The following is a 19,879-nucleotide window of genomic DNA, read 5'->3' on the forward strand; positions in this document are numbered from 1 at the left end:
GCATGTGTACAATTTCTTGAAACTCAACCCTCAGAAAATTGAATTCTTACTTATGTCCTGCAAATCAAACATACAAATTGACCCAGCCTTGAGTGCTATGCTTAAAGACTATGGATGTCTATCTTCTCGCACGAAACAGTCTTTTTAATTGGTTGCACCCGTCATGCAAACATTACATCAGCAAACTGGCACAAAAAACATAATTCATCTGCACCAACTCTCCAATTATCAACTAAAGATTGCTGATCAACCTCTAGTCAACTCTAGACTGGACGCAGGTAATACCATCCTAACTGGACTTCCAGCAAACACATTCCTATCAATCATGCCTTCCACAAGGAGACTGATTGCTAACAAAAGACAATGTGATCACATTCCATGTGAAGCGCTCCAACAACAACTCGCTTAGTGTTTCAACAAAAAATATAATTATAGAATCGCTTGCGGTACTTAAGGCATGCTAGTCAATCATTCAGTACATATCCTTGCGACAGTGGCAAGGCGGCCTATTATCATGGACTCCAAATTCATAATATTGAAGGAGGGCATGGGAGTTCATAGGAGTAGACAGGCGTCAGTTGGAATGGGTTTTTCGCATGGCAAAGTGTAACTCTGCTCTCCGCTGGAGGTAGACTACAGCGTCCCCGATCAACGAATGACTCCAAGTCATGGACTGCAAAACCCATGCAGCGAAGATGGTTTATAAGTCCAGAGGATGTTCTCAAAACATAGTAAAATCAATGGACCTTGGTGGGAACACTTCGGATGGATGATACCTTGATTATGCCAGAATACATAGGGAGGGTTTTAAGTATCACATGTACAGCCATTGTTTCTGCTCTTTGTGTTTTGGACTGTTCTGAAAAGTGTGTCTCTGTCTGTAAATTTGCCGGTTTGGTTTCTTGATAAAATAATACAACGATTTATTAAAAAAAGGAAGAAACATACTGAAAACAATGAAGAAAAAAACAACTTCACAAAAGATTCCAATAGAAACAAGAGTAAATGACCTAGTGGACCTATGGTATATTTCCCTAGAACAGCCATGATCAGTCTCTGGTGACAGCCTTTAAAATGAAAACAGTCCACTTTAGCTAATCTATTTGGTGTTTGCATACCCCCATGGCAGCCCTAACTGGAGGGACAGTGCCCCACCATGCAATCATGGGTATTTCAGTTAGGGATCAATGTGGTGTTCATAAAGTTATAGCTAGGATGCTGATCTAGATATCAGAATTGACCCTTTTCTTTCAGATCTGTGGGATGATCTCCAAATTGTTGTGTATCACCCGAGCCCAACCACTGACTACAAGCAGCTTTCTTCAAAAGCATGTACAACCAATGTGAAATGGTTGTGAGGCACTTCTAAGGTGCATTACAAAGCCGGTATTTCAAGAAATCCATTCTGAGCACAAACCCGGATGTAAACAGCTTCATGTATAGAGAGAGAGAAGAATAGCAGTGTGTGTGTGTGTGTGTGTGTGTGAATGTGTCTATATCTGTAGTATCACCTGGTCTTTGTTCAATCTAAATATCTCTTAACATTAGCAAAGGCTAATTCAGAGTTAGCTCCTATATCATTGAAATCCATGTTTTCTCTTCCATATTTTTGTCATAATGTTAATCAACTTGCGTTTTCATGGCTGACGAGGTAAAGAAGCAAAGTTTTTTTTTTTAAATGGGGACTATATTTGTTTATATTTTGTTCAGTATTCAGTCAATGCCATGAACTATGAGCCAGATGTACTTAGCATTTTACCGGTCACAAATGGCCCATAGGGCCGTTTGCGACCAGTAAAATGCATTTTGCCAAGTACAAAAGGCAAAATGCACTCAGTAACTATTTACAGAATCGCATTTTGCTTCTGCAATTCAGTATTAGGAAGGGGCGTGTTTAGGGCGTCCCTTCCTAATACCGAATAGCACTGGTATGTATGAATGTTTTGCAACCGGAATGCGGTTGCAAAACATTAATAATTTACCGACTCCGTAGAGGAGGCGGTAACCCATTTGCAAACAGGAAGGGTTCTGCAAGGGACCCTACCCTTTTGTGAATGTGGGTGAAAACATTTTTAAGAGCAGGCAGTGATCAACAGACCACTGCCGCCTCTTAAAAAATTAAAAGAAAACTTTTAATTTTTATTTTTGTAAGGAAAACGGGTTGCATTACTAAAAAAAAATGCTTTATTTAAAAAGCAATCACGGACATGGTGGTCTGCTGACCCCAGCCGGCCACCATCCCTGTGATTGTAGCTATTACTAATGGATCGCAAATTGCGACCTACCTCATGAATATTGATGAGGCAAGTCCATCTGCAACCAATTGAGAATCACAAAAAGTGTCCGAGACACTGTTGTACATAGCTGTTTGCTGTTTCCTAATTGTGAATTGCAAAAATTACAATTAGGAAATCGCAAACTGACTTTTTTGTACACCTGGCCCCAGATCTTCTTACTTGGGTACATGAGCAGTCTTACTAGGCATACAATGAGCTTGGAACCTGGAACCATGAATTTGCTCTATCCTGCTGAAGGGATCTTGGAATATCATATCTCAAATTATAATATTTGCAGAGGTTCAGAGCAGATGAAAAACACGGTATGAATGTGAAGTAAAATTACCATTTTTTTCTGTGATGGAAAGTTCAAGTGTGTATGCCCATATTCACTATCCCACATTTTTCTCAAAGAGACGCAACTATTTTTATTGAAAAAAAAACAACCTAACAGTTTAAAAGTCCTCCCACTTGTGGTTTGAGTTAATCATTGACTCTTTTTCAATGTTCAATAGTGGAGGACTTAAAACGTGGGAAGTATTTATAGTTGAACCATTAAACATTTCTCCACTACTTCACTGACATCACCTTATTACTGATGTTCTCATTTAAAACTTATGAGGAAAGGTAGCATAAAATTGATGACTTCCTCCAAAATAATGGGCAAAATGAAGATAGTTCATCAGTACTAGAATTTGAAAAATGTTAAGGAAGCAAAATTCACAGAAAGTATTGATGACAAAAGGAATGATACAAACAATGAAAATGGAAACACAATTGACACTAATCAATTTTCAGAATACGATAGGCGCATAATCAAAGTGAAGAAAATTCAAATGTTAGCTTGGCCGTTCACATTTAATTGTAGTTTGGTCTCAAATTATCATACAATCACGTCAGTGTCCCTCCATGGAAACTCTTATGCTGGGAACCAGTTCTTGGGACTCGAGATCCGCGCTCTTCTCAGAGGGTGCACGTTGTCGTGGCTCACGTAAGGCCGTGCCAGGATTTCCTGGAGCTTCTTCTGATAGGCCTGCTCAGCTTGGAGCCCGGCCTGAAACTCCCGGCAGGCCTCTTCGGTCTCCATTTCCTTGCGCTGCTTCTGATAGGCTGCTTGACACAGAAGCTGGTCCTGATATTCCTTAGCCTGTTGCTTTTCTCTGGAATAGAAACAAACCTTTTTTTAAATGTACATCTGATGTATCAAATATTGCATGCATCGACAAAGTAAAAATGAAGGGCCAGAGTTTTCATACTTTCATGCTATGCAATAAGACACCTTGCTGTGCTGCGTGACAGGGGGAGGGCAGGAATGCGCCATATTTACCATTATATGGGGCATTCCTGTCGTCTCCTTGCACAGCATAAGTTGCTCTGCGCCAACGCAGGTACCCTTGAGCCGCAGTGCAAGGGAGCAGATAGAATGACAATGTTCTTTTTGGGTCCAGAGGGTGGAGTCTCTCCTCCTCTTTGGAAGGATTGGGTGGAGCAAAGAAAGTAGGCAGGGTGATATTCTGGCCGACATGGAATGTCGTGAGGAGCTCCATGAATGGTCATGGGGCCTCCCACGTGAGCAGGACATTGAGCGTCACAGAGTCGACTGATGTCTGGAGATGAGGAGCTTGAGGGATCCCTCCCTTAGCACCCTGGGTTGCACGATGTGGCAATCCTCACATGCCGTGGAGTCGTGAACCAGTTCCAGGGACAACAAACATGGCAAGTGAGAGTCAGTCACCGACATTTGTCTATGACAGGCCCCAGACAGTATGAAAATAGTACGTTTATTTGGTGACATTCTCACACCAGAAGATATCATTTAAAAAAAGGTCAACAAAAATTCAAAAAAGACCAGTAAGAAAATGACTTAGGAGTAGCTCAATCTGGAACTGCGCTATCTGATGAAGAAGGGAAAGAACTGATATCAGCGCGCTGAGGTAGTGCCTATATAGGTATGATGCACATCACTTCCAAAACAGACGACACCTATGCGGAGCCAAACGACGTCACCTACCGGTGTGCAGGGGTACTGCTTGAAAGTCTTTTGGAACCAGTTGGACCCCTGGGGATATACAAAGTATGGAATCTGCGGCTAGAAGTCTCTATCAGCTAGGAATAATAAGAAATTAAAGCAAACCTATGTTCCTGGGAAAAATATAACCATAAGGCATAATAAGCACAGGAAGTTAGGATGCAGGGGGTACTGCACCCCTGCCCCCCCAAAATAGCCATGCACATTGTTTGTGAGCTTTATAGTTTTATCAGTAAAACTGTATGTTTCTTCAAATTTAGTGGCCATTTCAATGGAAAGTGTACTGCCTGTAAATGACAGTGCACTACCACACCATGCTTTAGTTGTATATTTGCAATAGAATGCTCCAAACTGCACCACCAGTTACTTACTACACCCTTACTGTGTGATGTAAAATTGATAGCGGCACCCACTCTCACAAAATTGTTCCAGCACTACAGTAAGGCATGCAACAACAAAATATTAACATTCTTTTTTTTATTATTGCAATTAATGCAGGCACTGATTGTGTTAAAAAGGAAACAACTACACTGTGATAACCAGTATAGATATCTTTCATAGATTCACATGATTGAATCTTCACCATCACCATAGTGGGAGTCCAACGGTAATTATAACAATGGGGCTATACATAAATATTAACAGCCATAGGGAAACCAAGTGACCTTGTTAACCCCTCCTTGGTCATAAAACCAGCGGACATGGGAGGTGGCATTGTACTGATGGACAAAGTGGATTACGACAAAGAATGCCGTAGACTCCTCAGCGATACACGCAACTACAAGAGACTAGACCGAGACCCGACCCTTGAACTACAAGCAACCATCCGGGACTTAGTGAAAAGAGCAAGCGACTTGGAACACATTTCCAAACAGGAAGCAGAATACCTCTGCCCAAAGAACGTAAAAGTACCTTACTTCTGCACCGTACCTAAAGTACACAAAGGCACTATACCACCACCAGGGAGACCCATAGTGTCGGGCATCAATTCCCTTCTAGAGCCCCTAACATGATATTGTGACTACTTTCTCAACCCCCTAGTCCAGCAAACCCCCACATACATCAAGGACACAAACATCTCCTAAACATCATTAACAATGAGCCCTTTTTTTTTTTTTTGGAGGAGGAGCTTGGCGGGCATCCGAGATGGCCGCTTGAGCACAGCGCTCTCCGGACCCTCGCCACTCCCGGCATTTTATCCTGACTGAATCCTGATTTCCTGCAAGAATTCATGTGGAGGACGTTTGGCTGATGACCCTGGCACTTTTCAGAAATCGATTTGGACATTGGATTCCTGAGATATGGTGATCTGAACTTTTGGGCTCCGCCCTTGAGGTGCGCCCGGGACGGGGTGCGGTTCTGTGGCCGTCCTGGAATTGAACAACAGCGGCAGGAGAACTAGCCTTGTGGGTCCCCCTCCTAAGTTTCGGTTTCGATTCTGTTTCGACTTGGGCCGACAGTGTGCGTGTCGTGCAGGGACTGATACTTGGAGGCAGATCGGCTGTTGGGCCTTCCTGTGGACTATTTGCTGGTTTGGCGACCTCTACCCGTGTGGTGCCCTTTTTGGAACCTTTGGTCCTGCGATTTGAGTGTCGGGCCCGTTGACCCTGGTGGCTCGCCTTGTGACGCATCTTCAAAATGGCGGGCAGAGGGGACAGGGAGACGCGCAAGACGAAAACACCTCTGCGCGGAGCTCCGGTTCAATCAAATGTTATGGACCGCTATACCCATTCTAAGGGGTCCCCCGGAGCTGCCCTGCCTGGTCCTATTACAGCGTCCGATCGAGTTTTGGAGGAGTCGGCGGAGCCCTCCCTGCAGGACATTATGGGCGCCATTTCGGGCGTGAGGGAATCCATCGGCCTACAGTACGAGGCCTTGGCCCATAAACTTGACACTGTGGCTATTGAAGTGAATCTGATTCGTGCTGATCTCGGCAAGACGAATGAAAGGGTACAATCATTGGATATTAAATCATCCAGCCTCACGAAGGACGTATCGGAGCTCCAGACGGAGGTTGGTAATCTCCGTCGGGTGAACGACTTCATGACCCGACGCCTGGAGGATTTTGAAAATAGGGCACGTCGCTGCAATGTCCGTCTGGTTGGTGTACCGGAGAACCCAGAACCCCACTCGGTGGATCTCCTGGTTGAAGATCTGGTCTTGAACCATCTTGCCCCTTCTGGTCTTACTAAGTTTTTCACAGTGGAACATGCACATCGTGTTCCGGGGGGCAAAGGTAAGCCGGGAGCCCCGCCGAGACCTATTGTGGCGAAGCTTTTCCACTATAGAGACCGGGACGCTATCCTGCAGGCTTCGCGGGTGAAGGGCCCGGTGGCCTTTGAAAATGCCACGGTGAACTTTTACCCGGACTTTTCCCAACAAGTTCAGAGACAACGGATGGAATTTCGTGGTGCCAAGAAACGTCTTCGGGACCGGGGCCTACGCTATGCTATGCTCTTTCCCACCAGGCTTCGGGTCGAGTATAACGAGCGTGCCCTTTTCTTTGATCGACCAGATGTTGTTAATGACTGGCTGGACTCCTTGCCTGACCGTCCTCCTGAGACTGAGCCCGCCGCTCACCCTGGTGGTGCTGAAGGTGGTGCGGAGATCTGACTGTTCGGCTCTCATGTCTTACTTTGAACACGTTTTCAGGAGTGTTGGCCGGCGTTCCTCTACAGCATAATTATTTTGTCTTTAGTTTGTTCCTTTTAGTTCTTGGTGTGGTCGGGGGGCGGGTGGAACGGGGGCCTTTCCTCCTCCGGGGTCTTTGTGTAGAATAGGGGTCCTAGGGCGACAGGCACACTGCAGGTTGGGGTGGCTCTTTAGCTTTTTGCAGGGGTGCAGGGTGGGGGGTGTTCCTTTTCAGTTTGGGGGAGGGGGGTTGGGAAGTTCTTTCTTTTCTGTGTGTTGTTTTCAAGGCGGATTGCTCCTGTGTTTGCTGCTGTTTCTGATGTCGTGCTCATGGACGTGGGGTCTTGGATCGGGTGGATGGGATGGGGGGTAGAGGGTTAAAATTCGTTTCCTGGAACGTTAACGGTCTGGGAGATCGTATTAAGCGCAGTGTGGTTTTGAAATGTATACGACGTTTATCACCGGACATTGTTTTCCTGCAAGAAACTCATTTGATTGGAAATGTTTGTTATGCAATGAATAGGTGGGGCTACCGCCTTGTGGCACACTCGGGGTTTACCTCTGGTTCCAGGGGTGTGGGTATCCTTGTTCGAACCTCCCTCCCCCTGGCAATTGATGAGGTGATTCAAGATGACCGAGGGAGGTATGTGGTCTTGGTGGGTAGATATGAGGGCCGCACCCTATCTCTCTTCAATGTTTATGTCCCCCCGGGTTTGCAGACTTCTACTTTCACTGATTTGGGCCGCGTCTTGTTAGATCTCCCTAATAGTACTCTCTTCCTGGCCGGTGATTTTAATTCGGTGCTTTCCGGCCTTCACGATCGCCATCCCCCTAGGGATGCTCCGGCTGCTCAGCAGTGGTTGGGTGGGTTTCTAGATACCTTTGGCCTTGTGGACTGCTGGCGACTGTTGCATCCCACTCAGCTTCAATACACATTCCACTCTGGGGCACATGGCAGTTTGTCTCGGCTGGATTATTTCCTGATGCCCGCGGCCCAGTCGTCGGCGGTCAGTGAGATTTTGCATTTGCCAAGGGGTATCTCTGACCACTCGCCGCTCTGGCTCCGTTTTGAGGTTGGGGTGGAGGCAGCGGGCCGAGTAGCTCCCATTAACCTATGGTACCTTTCCTCCCCTGAGACCCGTAGCCTCTTGCTCAAGTCCATGGATGCGTATTTCCTGGACAACGAGGGGTCGGTCTCTTCGGCTGTGTCCCTGTGGGAAGCTTTTAAAACGGTGATTCGTGGACAGGCCCTTTCCTTGATTGTTGAAGCTAAGAAAGCCGGGAAGAGGGAGGTGGTAGACCTTGAGGGGGAGATTTCGGCTTTGGAGGACGAACTGGACTCTGGTGTCACACCTGAGAAACTTCACGCCCTGGGTTTGAAACAATTTGCCTATAAATCCCTGGTCACGGACGCTGCAAAGGTGATGTTTCGAGAACAACAAGGCAGGTTATATGATGTGGGTGATAAAGCGGGTAAACTCCTAGCGTGGTTGGACAAGAAAGAAAGAGTTAATCGTGTGGTGCCCGTGATTCAGTCTGCGAGTGGTGAGAATGTGACTGACCCGATTGCTATTGTTGACCGTTTTGCCGAATACTTCCGTGTTGTGTATGCTCCCGTGTCTGTGAGGGATGTGGCGGATTCTCGCCTTCTGTTGCGTGATATAACTCTGCCCTGTGTCTCCGACTTGGACCGTATTGCTTTGGACTCCCCTTTTACGGCTGATGAGATAGCTGCTGCCATCCGTTCGCTCCGCTCGGGCAAAGCATTGGGCCCGAACGGGTTGCCTATTGAGTTGTACAAGTTACGTCCCGATAAGATGGCGCCGTATCTCCGCGATATGTTTTTAGAATCCCGAGAGCGGAACATCCTTCCCTACGATCAGCGTCTGGCGACGATAGTCGTCATCCCCAAAGATGGTAAACCGCGGGACCTTTGTTCCTCATATAGGCCTATATCCCTGTTAAATGTTGAACCCAAGGTTTTGGCGAAACTTTTGGCGTCCCGTCTTCTGTCGGTTCTTGGTGACCTGGTCCATCCAGATCAATCTGGCTTTATCCCGCATCGCAACACTGCTTTGAATCTACGTCGCCTTCACGGCGTGATAGCGAGGGCGGGGCTGTTGACGGAACCGGCCATTTTGGCGTCTTTGGATGCCTCTATGGCCTTCGATACTGTGGAGTGGCCCTATTTATGGGCGACTCTTGAGAAATTCGGATTCGGGTGCGAGTTTATTAGCTGGATTAAATTGTTGTACGCGGAACCTCTGGCGCAAGTTGTGGTGAATGGTAGGGTGTCGGCTCCCTTCTCCTTGGGCAGGGGCACCCGCCAGGGTTGCCCCTTGTCTCCGCTGCTGTTTGCACTCGCTCTTGAACCATTGGCGGCCTGGCTTCGGTGGGAACCGTCCCTTAAAGGGATTCGTTGGGCCCCGGACTTTGAAGACCGTGTCTCGCTTTATGCGGACGATATCCTCTTGTATCTTACCTCCCCTCGTAAGTCTTTATCCGTTTTATTTGACGTTCTCGCGTCCTTTGGTGCTAACTCGGGCCTTGTAATTAACTGGACCAAGTCCTGTGTATATGTTTTATCTGGTGTCTTGCCTCCGTTGCCGAGTAGACTTCCCATTCAGGTGGCCCAGGATGGCTTCAAATACTTGGGGATTTTTGTTACTTTGGACTCGTCCCTTCGCTTTGATCGTAATCTCCTTCCCCCGTTGCTTAGACTACGTTTGGACGTTGCCCGCTGGCGTAAACTTCCCTTATCTCCTCTGGGTCGGGCGGCCCTGTTTAAAATGATGTCATTGCCGCGATTTCTCTACGCTCTCCAGAACTTTTATGATCCTATCCCTACGACCTATTTTCGGGAGATTGAGAGTCTTCAGAGACAGCTTATTTGGGATGGGCGTCCGCGCATTGCTCTCGCGAAACTTTCCATCCCGTGGTATGACGGGGGCATGGCGCTCCCCGACATTAAGAGATATTATTGGGCCTCCCACCTGTCTGCTATCAACCACGTTATGTTTTCGCCGGGTCGTAATCCGGCGTTCGAGATGGATAAACTTCAGCTTCCGGGAGGTGATTTTAACAGAGTGCTTTACTCTCGCTCCGCTGGGCGCCATCTTGTGGGACCTACATTGATTGCTTTGACTGTGTGGCGCGCTGCGAATGTGAGCTTGGGCTGGGAAGATCGCTTGACGTTGGCGACACCGCTTTATGCTTCGGAACGTCTGGGCGGTCTCTGGTCTACCAAGGGTTTCGACCGTTGGGATGTGATTGGGATTTGTAAGGTGGGGGATGTGTACTCTAAGGGTTCTGTGCGGTCGTTTCAGGCCCTCCAGGCTGACTATGGCCTGAATGGTCGGGAGTTCTTTCGTTATCTACAGGTCAGACACGCCCTTGCTTCGGTATTTGCTCCTGGTGAGATTCCGCCTGATTCTTCCCCCCTTGAAGACCGTATCCTTGACGGGCATCTTCCTGATAGCACTATCTCCCTGATCTATAAAAAGTTGATTAATAATCGGGCCGACCTACTGGTCCGACTTCGGGAAGCGTGGGTGGGCGATGGGTTGGAACTTGATGATGAGGACTGGCAATCGGCCCTCTCCTCCCCGAAGGAGGTGGCCATTCCGGCTCGTCTCCGTCTGGTTCAACTTAAGATCCTTCATCGGGTGTACGTTACGGGACCGCGTCTGGTGGTGATGGGCTTTTCCTCCGACGGGTTATGCAAGCGTGGCTGTGGTTTGAGTGCAACTTTTTTGCATATTCTTTGGGAGTGCCCGATGGTGGCTGCTTATTGGACGGCTGTGCTTGAAGTGATGGCTGTGGTGACAGGTGTGTCCTTGCGTCCGGAACCTCGTCGCTGTCTTTTGAATGTTTGGGAACCCACCGACTATTCGGTGGCCCAGACCAGATGGGCCACCCTGGGTTATATGGTTGCGAAGCGGGATATCGCGCAACTCTGGGGGGCCTCTAGGCCCCCTGACGTCTCGAAATGGGAGGATAATATGGACTGGTCCATGTTCCGTGAGAAGACTGTCTATGTGGCCAGGGGCAGACCCAGGGCGTGGACGAAGGTTTGGGGTCAATGGAATGACTACCGTGGCGACATTTGTACTCCTCCCCTTGTAGGCACTGCTGAGATTACCCTGTCTCCCTAGGCGAGCGTTCCTGGAACCCTTTATATAGGGGTTGTGCTGGTGTTTCCGGTTCTCCCCTCTGATCTCCTCGCCCCTCCCCCCCCCCCCCCCGATCTCCTTGGAGCTTGGAGCTCCGTTTATGTTCTCCTGCTGCTGTACCCCCTTTACGTCCTTTGGGCTGACTGACAGTACTATACTTTCGCCTTGTTGTGTGCTTGTTCTTTCATATAAAATAAAATCTGTTTTGTCCTGTATTTCGTGGGGAGTATTGCATTGTTGGTCAATTGTTGCCTCTGCGGGCAGGTATCTTGTATTTCGACTCCTCTTTAGCGGCCAGCCCGTGTGGTTGTAGGCCCATCCTTGTATTTCTTGCTTACTCCAATAAAGGTTTTTAAAAAAAAAACAAAAAAAACAATGAGCCCTTTGATGTCAACACACAGCTACTAGTGGGACTGGACATTGAGAGCCTGTATACAAGCCTTCCACAGGACGCCACCCTCCAAGTACTCAGAGAGATCCTCATGAAGACCCCTTGGATATACCACACCCCTAGAAACGTTATCCTGGACTGCGCAACCCTGGCCCTCAAGGATAATTACTTTGAGTATGAAGGCACCCACTTTCTACAGACCAATGGTACATCGATGGGCAGTGTTTTTGCCCCCAGCGTGGCTGGGCTTTATGTCCACCACTTTGAGCAAACCCATATAATGTCAAGCACCAATCCCTACGCCAACAACATCATGAAATGGCGTAGATACATCGACGACATCCTAGTCATCTGGCAAGGCTCACACCAGACACTTGATGTTTTCCTCACATCGCTTAACAGCAGAGACTCTTACCTCATATTCACCAGCGCGGCAAGTTCCTCAACACTAGCCTTTCTAGACCTCAACATTTCGGTCAAACAAGGGTCCCTCACCACCACAACGTACTACAAACCCACCACAAGGAACTTTCTACTACGCTTTGAGAGCTTCCACCCAAGACCTCTAAGGGAAAACCTCCCATATGGCCAATTCCTACGTATTTGTAGAAACTGTAGCCAAGTGGCAGACTACAAAAAACAATCCACCAACCTTGCAAAGAAACTATTGGAGCGTGGATACCCTCAGGCCATTATCTCCAAAACCAACAAAAGAGCCCGCAACCAGAACAGTGATGCACTCCTAGAAACCATTGTCAAGGAGCCCCAAGAACAGCCCATAACCTGTGTAACCACCTACAACACGGTCTACAATCAAGGTGCGAAAATCATCCGCAAACACTGGAAAATCATCAATTCGGGACCTAGAGAATGGAACAAACTACGTTTCGCATACAAGAGGTCCAATAACCTAAAGGACCAGCTGGTGTCCACTCGTCCTAAACCCCACACCGGAAAATAACCTAATACCATCCTAAATACCTGGGGGCTCCCCAAAATCACTGGCCACTACCCCTGCAATGATTGCAGTGTGTTCCACCTCACCAGACATACAAAAACCCTGGATCTGGAACCAGGCAAGACCTGGACCCAACGTCACCACACCAATTGCAACTCCAGCAATGTAGTCTACCTCCTGACATGCCCCTGTGGCTTACGATACATCGGCATGACCACACGTAAAATACGCACCAGAGTGGTAGAACACAGAAGCACCATCAGATGCAAGAAAAACATCAGTAAACTGACTGACCACTTCCTACGCCATAACCAAACCCCGATCTAACTTGGACAGTGATTGAACAGTTCATCACCGGTGGGAATGACAATGAAAGAATACTACTCAACAAGGAGCAACGATGGATTTACCGTCTCTCCCTTCAAAAAGATGGACTCAACAACTCCATCCCCTGGAACTCTCTCAGCCTTTAACACCCTGTAGACTCAGCGTCTGCAGCACTCCTCCTTAATGATCCTCATTATGTATGTCATGAACTGGGCACAGCCTTTGGCCACAACCTCATCCCCAGTGATGCTGCCCAGTGCCAACACGTGTCGTTTTTGCCTCCATCTCAAACCCCTTGGGTTCCGACACATTTGCATAGCCCCCACCTCCCCCCATTTAGGTACTTGAGGCATGTGGGCTAACTAACTGCACTGTAATGCGCGACACACCATTTGAACATGTACCGCGCTGACTCGCTCTTGCGCGGCACCAGAGGCGTGCTGTTAATCTCTTTAATCTCTTTGCGCTTGTACCGCGCTTACTTATCCATGAGCATGCACAGTACCATAGTCGTGCTGGCGTGCAGGCGATTTGACAGGGCACGCTCTGCGCATGTGCCGCCTTCACTTGGAACTGAGCATGCGCCTTCTCACGAAAACGTGTTCCACATACGCGCATGCGCATACCGGCCGCATCTCGGCGCTGGCAGTCTGTCTAACATTGCTCCTACTTCCAGGTGCCGGCAATTAACAACAGCATAAATACATCAACGCCACCCTCACTCAGGTTCCGGAGGTTGATGACGATACTACAGGTACTCCGCAGACCTTGACCCAGAATCGCGTGAGTATGATGACCAACCCACACAACTTCCGGGTAAGCGCTTCTCTCCTTACAGGTGTCTAACTACCAGTGGTCCCCCATTTTTCTTTCTAGGGTCAGATCCCTTGCCGAATCACTCCAGGGAGCATTCGCAGCAAATCGCTAGCGTGAGAATACAGTCCTTACGCTTCTGCCACATAGTGTGTGTGTGATGCTCGCTCTCTAGCCTCACCACGTCTACGTTATCTCCCCATTAATATCACTAACAGTACCACCAGTACTGTTACACCTACGCCGTTTCTTAGTCTCCCCACAAAGCACTTAAAAACCGGCAATCTCGTGTTTTGTGTGACCGTAAGCTATATGCTAAATGACTTCTTCTTCTGTACGTCTTGTTTTTGTCATACATGTTGTATGTTCAGGCATGCCTGATGATGGAATCCGCCTCTCACACCTATAGCACCCTATTGAGTGCGACACATAGTCTTAACACACTCATTTAACTATTTTTAACCTGCACCTGCACTATTTACGGTCCTAAGGAAAGCCAGCATTACTAAAGGCACTGGCTGAAACACGTTGACCAACACTGGATGTAGGAGGTCTTAATCTTGCCACCATAACATCCACTTGCCTTGTTTTTAACCGCTAACGGAGGCCCAATTATTAAAATTTTATTTACCCTCGGGTACTGGGACCACCGTTAAGCCGTTTTAACTTCACAATCCACCACACTGCACTCTCAGAAAGTACCTGCTCCGCTGTAATCAGGCGGCGAAGCACACCCGGGACATACTAGGTGTCACTAGGTGAGCCCGATGATGAAGCATGCCACCAACCAGGTTGGTGGGTGAGGGCTTCATGAAAACACCCAATAGGTGCCTGCTGATAATACAGTTCAGAGTCCTATAAATGGTCACACTTAGCTAGTCCTTGTTGATAACTTGTTAACCAATTCACATTGTTTTACTAGAACCAAACTTCAACCAATTAGAGCCCAGACCCTGAAGCACTCTCCATCTGCAGAGCAAGCATACAGATTTCAAGCATGGACTAAAATGGACTAATATATGAGGTATATAGAGCATTAAGCCCTAAGGAGAAGTGGGAGGGTCGAATGTGAATGTATGAAAAATATCAAGATTGGAGAACCACAGTGTACAGGTAAGTAACTTTCTCCAGTATTGAACCTTTGATAGATTTACATTCTTCAATCGGACTAGTAAGAAACACCATAGAAAAAAGTGATGCCACTTTCATATAAAGAAATAAACATAATGTAAGGGGTGAACTGTCAAGAGAAAAATTCAAACTAGTAAATATATCAAACACGACAACCTCTATAACAGCATTGTAAAATCTGATGTGTAGGCAATAACAGCATTTCTGTACCTTATTGAAAAAGTCACTGTAATACTGCCTGTTCAACAGCGGCATCAGCCTTCCAAAACGAGTCCAAACAATAATGCTACTCTGCAAATGTCCGGTAGTGACACTCCAGCAAACAGGGCTGTGACACAGCCACTTTCTTCGTAGGCTGTGCCAAAACGTTTGTCGACAGTGGCCTTCTTACTTTGTGTGGCAAACAGTAATTGCTCCAGAAACGCAACAACTCGTTGACAATGCGTAGTCCTTTCTAGGTGGAGCAAAAGATGTAAGAAGCTGGTTGGACTTTCTATAAAAAATGTTTACTTACCTGTAACTGCAGTTATCCAGTATTGGTATCTTTCATAGATTCACTTGCCTGAATCATTCCCCGTCGTCGGGATGGGAGTCCCCAGAACATAAATAAAGTAATGTCTCATTAGACATACAGAGTAATAGGCCAGGAGCCTTACATTAGTAACATATCCATGTCCTTTTGTAAAAAGGACCAAACTCTACAAAGGTACCAATCAGCTATCACCACCCTCTGGAACCTTCCTGGAAGGAGCTCTAGTCCCTCAGATTTTCGTAAGTACAGTGCTAAGTAGGTATATCACTGAGAGAACTAGGTGATCCCTTCGGGGAGGTGGGTGGGTTGCATTTGAATCTATGAAAGATACCAATACTGGATAACTGCAGTTACAGGTTAGTAACGCATTTCTTATTCAGTATTAGGGTATCTTTTATAGACTCACATGCCTGAATCAGAGTAGTAAGCAATGATAAGCACATAAGAATTCACCAGATAATAATATATCATATAAGGTGCCACTCGCAGGCGCAGACTTTGGGCACTTTGTATTCTCGCTGACTCACCTGGGACATCCAAGGAAACCGGGAACTGTTGCCGATTTGGGGCACGGATTCGACCTGCTGATACCCTTTCCGACGCGGGACTGCGAGGACCAGCTTGCTCAGCGGCTTGTCATCTGCCGCAACTGGGGCCTCTTCCCGCTCCTCCCTTTTGCTGCTTATAACGCTTCGCGGGTGCCGCTCGCAGGCGCAGACTTTGAGCACTTTGTATTCTCGCCTACTCACCTGGGACATCCAACGAAACCGGGAACTGTTGCCGATTTGGGGCACGGATTCGACCTGCTGATACCCTTTCCGACGCGGGACTGCGAGGACCAGCTTGCTCAGCGGCTTGTCATCTGCCGCAGCTGGGGCATCTTCCCGCTTCCTCCCTCGCCTATTTAGACACGTCCATTCCCGCGGTACGCGGGACGCGCGCGGGCAACGCCCGGGCAAAGGGCGGGCCGTCTGTGGCCGTCCGAGGACGATCGAGGCTGGGCTGGGCCACCCCCCTTGGTTTCCACCGATCAGGACTTGCAATATCAAGAGGTGTTGTTGTAATAATCTAACAAATCAATCAAGTTATTTTTTCTGGGGGGGTTTTTGTGTTAACACACTATAGCCATCACGTGGGCCCCTGAAAATGACTTCAAAACCCGGCAATGGTAGGAAATTACATCTGGGGGGGGTGTAAAAGGTACTTTGGACGCTTTTTTAACGAAGGCAATCTCAAACCTGGACCATGAAATCTCTGTTGCCGAGAGCCGCCTGTCAATTGAGCTGCAACTTAACAAACGTTCATCTTTAGGTTCAATACAATACATACGTTCCCCACCAACACATAGCACACAGAGCAAAGGGAACTCTTCAATTACAGATATTAGTATCCCTTTGCTTTATCAGGATACCTCTCCATCACTATCACAAGCATCAGTGAGGAGGGCCCACCTTGAAGTTGAGAATTTGGATCCCTCTTTAGACCTCTCATTAGAGGAGCCCTCTCTATTACAATTGCCGACTCCTGTGAGTAAAAAGAGCAAAACCCCACATAAACCACCACGGCAAGGAATGTTATTGAAAAGGAAGAGAAGGGGAAATGTACACACTGGCAGACGCACCAAAGCACCCAGAATAGCCTCAGAAGCTCTCCCTGGTGATTGCTACTAGGGCTGCGAGCTTGCCGTTTGTGATTAATTTGTGAGAATACTGATTGCACTTATTTTAAAGGCATTTTGACCTCTTTAGGAAGCATTTTAGATCGCTCGATACATTTTATTCGGGGGCTTTTTACATTAGGATAATTGGGGAATTTATATACAGGAACTCTAACACCCTTCACACGCTACAAATTCACTCTTTCCTACCGATTTTAGACGATTTCTAACAGGCGTCTGGCGGCGGTGGGCGCCATCTTGGGAGTGGTTGGGTGAGCGCTCTAGTCGCGCCGGACTCCCGCCCTCCCAGAGTACTTAATCGGGGCTTCCCGGCGGCCGCCTTGCCTCAGAAGCTCTCCCTGGTGATTGCTACTAGGGCTGTGAGCTTGCCGTTTGTGATTAATTTGTGAGAATACTGATTGCACTTATTTTAAAGGCATTTTGACCTCTTTAGGAAGCATTTTAGATCGCTCGATAAATTTTAATCGGGGGGCATTTTACATTAGGATAATTGGGGAATTTATATACAGGAACTCTAACACCCTTCACACGCTACAAATTCACTCTTTCCTACCGATTTTAGACGATTTCTAACAGGCGTCTGGCGGCGGTGGGCGCCATCTTGGGAGTGGTTGGGTGAGCGCTCTAGTCGCGCCGGACTCCCACCCTCCTCACCCTATATAATGTGTGTCATGGCCAGACGGCGCAGCGGGCTGGCGCAGCGGGCGCCGAAGCCGCTCCAAAGCCAAGCCCGTCTGCGCCCGTCCGCGACCAGACACGGCCTAGGGCCAACCCCCCTGCATCTTCTGAGTCATCTAGGCTTGTATATACCTCCAGTCAACTCACTTCCTTAAATAAAACCCTATGCAAGGCTCACGATCCTCCGATATGCTCATATGCTGATCCGATCGGAGGCCCATTTACATGTACACTTTGCACAAAAAAAACTCGGGAAACAACTACACCACAGAAACTAATACGGGCGGCGCTTGTGAACGTCCGCTCGCTTCCTTGCCATAAAATAGATATATTAGAGTTAATCAACACATATGCTATCGACCTCCTGTTCCTAATGGAAACATGGGGAGATGATGCATCAGGACCAGATTTCAAAGCCGCCATGCCAGAAGACTGCTGTGTCTACAGGCAAGATCGCATATCAACTAAAAAAGGTGGAGGGATTGCAATAATATACCGCAACAGCCTCCGAGTCAAAGCTGTTGATCTAAAGCATACGCACTGTGAGGCATTTGCCTTCACAGTTACGCTTGCTGCCAACCAGTCACTTATGGGTACTCTACTGTATCGACCCCCAGGCTCCCGTACTGCATTTCTGTCACAACTTCATCAACTGAGTGAGCTAGCTGTTGAAAATAAATATTTCATCTTACTAGGAGATTTCAATTACCATCTGGAATCCCTAACCGATAGAGACACCTTCCAGCTCATCAACGATTTACTTCCTGTGGAACTTAGACAACTGATCACGACTCCCACACACAAAGCAGGACATACGCTTGATGGTATCTTTACCAACAATCCACACATCATCATAAATAAAATACTACCTCTAACATGGTCCGATCACTCTGCAATTTTATTTGATATCAAAATCAAAACCTCGGCATGTAAAAATATATCGCCAAACCCTTACCAAACCACCAGAGACTGGAGAAACCTTGACCATGCTCATCTTACACAGACTCTCACTGATGCATTTGTGGGTATAGACACTGAAACAGATCCAAATACTGCAGCCACTAGATATACTTCAATCCTGGAAGGAGCATTCACAACACTAGTCCCAACTAGAACATCTAAATACAACAGGAAAATCCCTTCGGCTCCTTGGTTCTCTGAACAACTAAGATTACAACGACAACATTGCCGTAACTTAGAACGCCACTGGCGCAAACATTATAATTCAGCAGATAAAATAACATATAAAGCTGCACTCTATAACTACAAGCAGAGAATATCTATAGAAAAAAACATCTACTATACCACCCAAATAGACCTGGCCAAATGTATCACGAAAAAACTGTTTGAAGTAGTAAACCATCTTGCAGAACCTTCAAACCCGCCCACTGAAACATCTCAAACCCTCTGTAATGCATTGGCGGACTTTTTCGCTGAAAAGGTTACGTCTATATTCGAGGACTTCACTCCAAATTCCAATATCATTCAACCAACAAACACACAAATAAATCTGAACTCACCAGTTCTTATGGAATTTACTAAGATACATCCGCAATATACTCATAAATTAATCTCGTCAATTAAATCTGGCTCCCCATTGGACCCCTGTCACCCTTCTATACTCAATACTATTCCAGACATCATTACCTTACCTCTGACACACATCTGTAATGCTATGTTCTCAACAGGTTCATACGCAACAATATGGAAAAATACTATAATTAAACCACTTCTCAAAAAACCATCACTAGACCCTTCACTACCTTCCAGCTACCGTCCCATAGCATCCTTGCCGTTCCCAGCTAAAATCTTTGAATCCGTCATGAATAAACAGCTGTCCGAATTCATTCATAATCATGACCTTTTAGATGACAACCAGTTCGGCTTCCGACAAGGTCACGGGACAGAAACTGCCCTGATCAAGGCTGCAGATGAAATAAGAACAACGATGGATAACGGCGGACAGGCTGTGTTGATTTTGCTGGACCTATCGGCGGCATTCGACACGGTCGATCATTCTACTTTGATCGACCGTGTCGAGGCCATCGGTATCAAATACAAAGCCAGGGATCTCATTACATCTTTTCTGGCAGACCGTAAACAGGCAGTTAAATTAGGCACATATACCTCTCCCACTTTTTCTCTTCCTTGTGGAGTTCCACAGGGTGCCTCGCTAAGTCCGACCCTTTTTAATATCTATGTTTCGGACTTAGCGAGGGTAATAAAAGCCTACAACATCAATTTAACAACATATGCCGACGAT

General features: G+C 47.1%; 1 protein-coding gene across 1 annotated transcript in view; it reads right to left on the minus strand.

Annotated features, from left to right (window-relative positions):
* Nucleotides 1-2,799: 2,799 nt before the first annotated feature.
* The window catches only part of CFAP53 (cilia and flagella associated protein 53), a 181,744-nt gene continuing 164,664 nt past the window's right edge, over nt 2,800-19,879 (minus strand). The window contains exon 8 of the mRNA XM_078674795.1: nt 2,800-3,436. Within this exon, the coding sequence (XP_078530921.1) occupies nt 3,196-3,436 (241 nt within the window). The 3' untranslated portion in view covers nt 2,800-3,195. The remainder of the gene's footprint in view (nt 3,437-19,879) is intronic.

The sequence above is a fragment of the Lissotriton helveticus genome, chromosome 2_1 (assembly GCF_964261635.1).
Source record: "Lissotriton helveticus chromosome 2_1, aLisHel1.1, whole genome shotgun sequence".
Taxonomy (NCBI): Eukaryota; Metazoa; Chordata; class Amphibia; order Caudata; family Salamandridae; genus Lissotriton; species Lissotriton helveticus.